The 7,610-nt window shown below is 57.0% G+C and overlaps 1 protein-coding gene across 1 annotated transcript; it reads right to left on the reverse strand.

Annotated features, from left to right (window-relative positions):
• Positions 1-5,053: 5,053 nt before the first annotated feature.
• On the reverse strand, positions 5,054-6,210 carry GSX2 (GS homeobox 2). Its single transcript, XM_056333004.1, has 2 exons — positions 5,723-6,210; positions 5,054-5,540 (listed from the first exon to the last, which is right to left on the reverse strand). The coding sequence occupies exons 1-2, from the start codon at positions 6,183-6,185 to the stop codon at positions 5,200-5,202; spliced, it is 804 nt and encodes a 267-aa protein (XP_056188979.1). The 5' UTR covers positions 6,186-6,210; the 3' UTR covers positions 5,054-5,199.
• Positions 6,211-7,610: the final 1,400 nt, after the last annotated feature.

The following is a 7,610-nucleotide window of genomic DNA, read 5'->3' on the forward strand; positions in this document are numbered from 1 at the left end:
CCCGGGGCGGTGCCAGCCGGACGCGCCCCTTCCTGGCAGCCTTATCCCCGTGGACACGGCAGAAACTCCCGGGTGGGCCTGATCCTTCCGGAGTGGCCTCGTCCCGCGGCTGAGCCGTCGGCTGAACCGTGCAAGAGGGCAAAGGGCCCCGGGCAGCAGCCGAACTCCGGGCAGCGAGGCCGGCCGAGCCCAGCGGCCAGCGCCAGGCACTCGGGAGCCGCTCCCAGGACGTGCCCCGGCGGGGTCGGCTCGGCGGTGGGGCGGGAGTAGGAAGTTCGAGCAAGCTAGACGTGGTGCCTGGGTATGGCTACCAGGGTGCTGGCGCCGTGAGCCCGCCTCTCCCGGCTGACAGGGCCGACCTCGCTCCGCTCACCTCAGGGCGGATCCGCAGCCGGCCGGGACCGCGGAGCCCTCCGGGCTGGGGGTCCCTGTCCCCCAGGCACGGACGCACGACGAGTCCTGCCACGGTGCCCCGGCCACACGGCGGGTGGGAGCAGGGAGCTGCCGCCCCGGGCTGAGCTCCCCTAGGTGCGGGGCGGAGGCGCGGGACGCCGGTGAGGGGCGTTGCGGCAGGAGCCCCGGGGCAGCCCTGGGGGCAGCAGCGGGGAGCGGCGGTGCCCTCGGCACGGCGGGGTGCGGCAGCCCCTGGGCAAACAGGCCTGGTCAGAGCACGGTAACAGGTTCAAGGAGGGGATTCACAACGGGAGAGGTGGGTGCCGAGGGTCTGATCCCAGCCCTGCAGACCAAGATCAGGGACACTCTTCAAGACGGATGTTTTCCTCCTCCAGTTTTGGGGTTTTTTTTATTGCAAAGACTTAAATCGAATTAAAGGAAGCAAATAAATAACTACGGGGGGGAAGCTTCGCTGGAGGAATGCTATGTTTGCTCACTCAAGCCCCGAAAGGTTACAGAAGGTCGGTAGCAGGGTCACTCGCACAGACCTAACTCGCATCCCTCGTGCGAATGCACGGGGTTAATTGCGCGACCTTCCCCCCGCGGGTCCCTGCCGGCGGGCGGGCTCCGCGCAGTGGCTCTCGGCGGCCCGACGGGGCGGCCGGGGCCTCCCCTTGGGGCCAGCCCACACCTGGAAGCCAGCCGGGACACACACCGCCGCCTGAAACCGCCGCGCCGGGGGACAGGCAGCTCTTCTGCCATCGAGTTAAGCCCAGATGAGTGGCTACAGCAGCAGCGGTCGCAGCTAGCTGCCACACGCTCCTCTTTTCCTGGCCGCCCGGAGTGGGACACATCTGTTGCTCAAAGCACAGTAAGGGCAGTAACTGCAGCTGGAGTATGTCGGGACCGTGCCTGGGCTATATCCGGTGCTAAAAACGGGAATAAGGCTGGGAAGTTGCATGGAGCCTCACAATGCGAGGGCAGGGCTGGAGCAGCAGTCTGAACCTCTGTGAGGCTTCGCTCTTGACCTCTGAAGAGAAGCCAATTTATTGCTCCCACGGGAGTGATAAAGATAAATGCAGTCGTGTTTCTAGTGCTCTCAAACATCGTCATGACAAGTACCAAAGGAAAACAAGAGGGTAGCATTTGTCTCCTATTCACTGCACTTGCAACAAATAAGCCTTGGGATCATGCCTAATGGTAAAAGGAAAAAGCTGTTATCTGGTGCTGTCCCATGTCCCCCAGGCCCTTCAGCCTTCTCTATGGCATCTGTTCCCAGCCCTGTTGGCTGACCATACCCTCTGTGTCAAGGTCTGCCTCTGTGACCATCTTGTTCCCCCTGCAAACATCCTCTTCTAGCAAGATGTTGGGCAAAAGACATCCCTCTGCCCCCCATTTATAGGTTACCTGACTCCTGCCAGACTGGATGGTGGCAGCTGAGGTGTCTCCCAGGTCTGTCCCCTGCAGCCAGCTGCTGAGCTCTGCAGAAGTCGTAGGAACTCGACATCTTGGAGACCCTCACAGAGCTATCATGTCAGCCCACTGATTATTATTGATCACAGGGTTTATGAGTTATGAGTGAATGAGGATAAGTGGCAGACAGATAAACAGAGCAACTGTGTAATCCTTATTTCCTTAGAAAACTAACGATAAGAGGAATATTAAATAGGAAGCTGAACACTGCCTGTCTTGGGCACAGCGGGGTGAAAAACCTGCATTTCACACTTTGCGGGAGGGGAAAAAAATAGAAAGAAGTAGTTACAAAAAAAGAAAAAGAAAAAAAAATCCAACACACTATAACGTCAATTTGCCTAAATATCTAACTGTTGAATGCTGGACTTCAAAACCCTACAACATGTTTACTGCAAGCAGGGTATGTACAACTTCCAGCATTGCTCCTGTCAGACTGGCTTGGATGCCCCAGTGCTAGGTTCAGGTCGAGCTGGTTGTACCAGCCTTCTGAGATGTGTCAAGGCATCATTCCTCTTTTCCAAAATTTTAACATGAAACATTTACTTTGAGATAGAAAGAAACCTGGTAAGGACAGCAACTGTCTCCAGTATAGCTTGTATGTGATAATAATATGCCACTATGCCCTTTCAGCCCTTGAAAGATACAGGCAAACACTGATTACTGCAAGAAATGGCAACTAATTCCATTTTCCTTTTATTTTTATGAAACAGTTAAATACTGCAATGAAGAGATCCCTTCTTGTGTATCTTCTAGAAGCAGAGGGAAATACCCGCTTATTCACTGAAGTGCATATTTCCACAGACTTAGACCAAAAAACAGATACACTTGGCCAAGGAGTATCTTTGCAGTTTCAAAATATCTTTGGGTTTTGCAGTATCACCCAGTGCTAGGCTTCAAAGGCAGCGATGTTTTTTCTGTCCCAGCAAAGCTTTGCCTTCCCAGGCTGCTGCAGGCCTGTTGACTCCCCCCTGTCAACGGATGGGGATGACACTGCCGAGAGGATGGGCAGGACTTTCTGTGATGCTAACATCTCCTCCCAGAGCTTCTAGGTTGGAAAAGACACAGTGGGATTATAGGAACAAGTTAGATACAGGTGAACTGAAGTTCCCTGCGCCCACCTCATCAGATTTTAGGGTAAGAGGAGGCAGGGCCCTCTGTGAGGTCTCCTGGGAGGAAGTTACAAGGCCCACAAGACTTTGGTTCTCTGGTGTCCCCAGCCTGGCAAGTCCAGGGACTGCTACTTGGGTAAACAACATCCTCACCTGCTTAGCTGGGACGTGGGCCGCTGGTCTCTGTACAGGCCATCAGCTGAGGCAGTGAAATGGTTGTGATATGAAGACTGAGATTTTGTATTTGTTTTCCAAGTCCAGAATAGACACTTTGATCCTGCCTTTCCTTTCTCCTCCCACTACGTTGTGGGTACTGCCTCTGCCCCAAGTCCTGCAGCTGGTCCGGACTGTGGGGCAGTGCCACACCAGGTCCTCTTCATCCTACCCCCAGACATGCCCATGCACCTGGCTCCTTCTCCAAGGTGAGCAAGCAGTGAGAGCGTTACAGTGCTGGGCTGCATCTCTCTCCAGTGTCCAGGGTGCTTGGGTTATTCACATTGCAACAGAAACCCTAAGCAGCCTTATTACTTGTTTTCCCACTAGAAGCAGAGCAGGCAAGTGAAATTGGAGACATACCTCTGAGCTGAAGCTCCGAGGTTAGAGATCAAATATGGGAAATGTAGGGATTGCTCAGGGAATTATTTACCAAAAAGGTCTTGCAACAGTTTTGGAGGCTGAAGTCAGAAGTGTGGGCTGGGTTAGTGGGAAACCCACCCAAGGAAGAAGTGTGTGGCAAATAACATAATGTGCAGAAGGCACTTCTGACCTGTTCATGTGCTGTCTGCTGGGCCTGCAGGCACTAGGAAAAAAGTTATCAAGAGGCTCATTTGAGGCTGCACAGCTCCAGCCCCATGCCACTCTGCACCAGCCCCCCGCAAGGAGCTCGGGATGGATGGCCCAAGGCAGAGTGAGGATGGGGCCGGGGGCCGGGCACTGCCCAGCGCAGGCCGCAGAGCACTTCAACCCCATCAGCCTGACCCCACGAGCAGGTTTGCTCTCGGATCTGTTCCCTGAGCTCAGCCAAGGCGCCTGAATGAAAGCAACACCGAGAAGACTGGATGCCGTCCCGGCGCCTGAGGGTGAAAATAGTAATAAAAAAATCCCCTTATTTCTGATTAACATCATTCTGGGATAACATCAGCGGAGTTTCAGCCTGACGAAGGGCTGACGGGCGCAGGCAGCCCCTCGGTGAGAAAAGAGCCGGACGGTGCCAGCGGGCCGGGCAGCATGGCCGGGGGGTCCCGGCGCGCAGCCTCGCTGCCGGCAGCGGCGGCCCCGGGCCAGCGGCAGCCGGGTGTCCCGGCGCGGTGCCGCCGGGGAGCAGCCGGGGGAAAGCTGTCAGCCGCGGCGGGGGCGGGCGCTGGCTCCGCTGGAGGGGACACAAAGCTGCTCGGCTCAGAAAAGCCGGCTTCATTTGCATTCCGCTCGGCCGGAGCGGGGTCCCCCACCCTCCTCCGCCCCACAGCCGGCCCGAATCGCAGGGGAACAGCAAGCACGTTCGGGTTAGTAGCCGCTGGCATTTATTTCTAGTCTTTACGGAGGTCTGACACATATACACCAATGCTTTCACCGTACAAAGGACTACGAAGAAACGCACCCCTGCCCCAGCCAGTCCACCTCCGCTGCTTGGACTAGGCTGGCACCTGGGGGGACGCGGGGTGTGGGGAGAAGGAAAAAAAATTAAATTCTCGTCTGATGTAATTTATTTAAATAAATATAAATATAAATTTTATATAAAACTATTCACAAACAAACCGCCATCCCAAACCCAAACGACCGATCTTTATTTCTTATTTTTGTTAAGAAGTCTGTCCAGGAGGTTCTCAGCCCTACGGGTTTTTGTTTGCTTTTCAGTTTTTAATGTCTCGACTTTCGGTTCCAAATACTTTTTTTTTTTTTTCCTTTAAATTGCCTGGTGGGAGGCGGGGGGGAGGCACCCTGGGCCCTGCGGATCCAGTCCCGTGTTACATGTTAGGAAGAGCAGGTGCCCGCTCCTGGGGTTACATAAATAACGTTTTAGTTGAACTCTCACGACTAGAACATTTACATTCCAAAAATATATATTTATCTCTCTCTCTATTACTGCGGAGGGACGAAAAGCAACCCCCCGGCCGCTGCAGGTCGGCGGGCGGCTGTCCCCGGGCTGCGGGGCCAGGTGAGCCACTGTGTCGCCGTCCCGCTCCGGGCTGGGGCGCGGCGGCGGGTGCGGAGCTCCAGGCCGGGCTCATAGCGGGGAGATCTCTTTATCCTCGGTAGCCGATGAGGGGGACAGAGACTCTTCGTCCTCCGACCTGGGGTAATGCCCCTGGCCGGTGCTGCACTTGCAGCCCCCGTGCGAGTTTCGCTGGGTGCCTTTGCCTTCCTTCTTGTGCTTCACCCTCCTGTTTTGGAACCAGATTTTCACCTGCTTCTCGGACAGGTTCAGGTAGGTGGCTATCTCGATCCTCCGCAGCCGGGACAGGTACATGTTGGAGGAGAATTCCCTCTCCAGCTCCAGGAGTTGGGTGCTGGTGAAAGCTGTCCTCATCCTTTTCCCGTTTTGGATTTGGCTGGAATCGGACCCTCCTGGACGGGAGAGAAGCACAAACTTCAGTGGGACGGGGGAGGGGGCGGTGGGTGGGGAAGAGAAACAAAACACTGTCCCGCAGCTTTGCGCCCCGGGGCAACCGCTCTCCCTCGAGCACCCCCGGGGGAACCCCTTCTCCCTCTGCCCCCCCCCCCCTCCCCGGCGGCCGCGGGGCTCCTACCCATGCCGAGGCAGTGAAACCTCCGGGGGTCGCTGACGCTGTAGGTGGTGCCGGCGCAGGCAGGTGGGTGATGCGCCGGGTGGCCCAGGGCGGCGGCGGCGGCGGCGGGCACCGAGGCGGCGGGCGGCGGGTGCTGCGGAGGGTGGTGCGTGTGGCCGGCCCGCGGGCAGCACTGGGCCTCGCCGGCGGCGGCGGGGAACTGGCTCTTGAGCAGGGGGATGGCCCCGCCGCCGCCGCCGCCGCCGCGGGAGGAGTGCAGGTGCGAGGTGACACAGAGCGGGCAGACGCAGAAAGCGCCGCTCTTGCGGGACGGGCAGCCCGGGCCCGACACCGACATGACGAGGGGGGAAGGCATGCTGAGAGGGATGAAGAAGTCCTGGCCGTGGTGATGCTCAGGCAGAGACGGAGCCGGCCTCGAGGAGTCTTTGATGATTAAGGAGTCGACATAGAAAGAGCGGGACATTGCGGAGGGCTGCCGCAGCCGGGGGCGGCTCTCCCGCAGTCGGGTTTTTCCTGCTTGGCCAAGTTGCCACTGAAGTCCTGGCGAGGCGAGAAGGTGCTTATGTTTGAGAGCTGAACAAAAGGGTCCCTGGAGAGGGCTGGTCTTAAAGTCCCCCCGCCTGGATCCCCTGCGCCGGGGTTTTATATCAACTATTTAAACACGTGATGGCTGAAAGCCTCGCAGATCTAAATCTCCCCGGCTTCCCAGGCCGGCAGGAGAGGCTGCCGGAGGGGGGGGGGGATGGCAAAGCGGGGGGGGCCCAAAGTGTGCGTGCTCGTCCGCCCGCCCGATGAGTTCAGTCCTTCGCCCCCGCCTCCACCCCAGATAAATTATAGGAGCGGGGAAGCCGGGGAGGGGGCTGCGGCCCCGTCACACGTCGCGCTCGCAGGCACATCCCCCTGTCAACGCACCCGGGGTGTGTATGAGTGTGTGTGTGTTTAAAATCAGTCGGAGGGAGCCTCTCCTCGGGGGTTTACTCCGAGAAGCACGCTCTTTCCCCCCCGCAGGGAGGAAAGGAGAGAGGGGAGCAGGTGATGCGCTGGAACTAGGCGGGTCAACGCGGCACACACACACACACACACACACACCCCCCAGTAAGGGATCATCCAAGGGGCCGTGACTCCCACGGATGCGTGGGACCAACACCTTTCCCCTGTCCGGCCCTTTCCCTGCACGCAGGACTCCTTCAGGAGGCCCTTTCCGCACCAGAGGAGCCAGGGTCACAGATACAGACATAGATACAAAGTTAGGGATCGCGTGTGTGTCTGTGCACACGCAAGTCGGGTGGGTAGGTTGTGGGGTTTGGGTTGTTGGGTTTTTTTTTTTTTCCCCCTCGCCCTTTTCACCTCGAGTGAATCTTGCCAAATTGGCAATTACTCCAACGGACAAAGCCTTCAAATTTCTGGACACTTCTCAGCCGAACAGTATCAAAACGGAAAACTTCCAACTGAACTTCCCCGACCGCTTCAGGACTGCAGCGCGCAGTGCTAATGAAAGGCGAACATGTCAGGGGGGGGATTCTTTGATCTCCACCAAGTTTGCTGAAGCAATCACTCAAAGTAAAATTGGATAAACAGCTAAATACTGTCGGTGGCTCCGGAGCATTTCAGATTGCATTAAAAAGCCAAGGTATACGCAGCATATTAAACGATTTTCCAATGACCTGTTTTATGGGAGTTTAAGAAGAGACTTATCGTTAATAGAAGGGCGATCGCGTTCTCGTTTGGCAGATGCGAAGCGGCGTTTAAAACCGACTACGGATCCCATCCCACTTGACTCGGGAGAGGGAAGCGATAATTGTGCTCTAAAGCAGAAAACCCAGAGTACGCCTGATTACCGGAGGCTGGGGAGGGACTCAATAGCCGTAACGTGTTTAGAGACGGTTGC

The sequence above is a fragment of the Falco biarmicus genome, chromosome 1, assembly GCF_023638135.1.
Source record: "Falco biarmicus isolate bFalBia1 chromosome 1, bFalBia1.pri, whole genome shotgun sequence".
Lineage (NCBI taxonomy): Eukaryota > Metazoa > Chordata > Aves > Falconiformes > Falconidae > Falco > Falco biarmicus.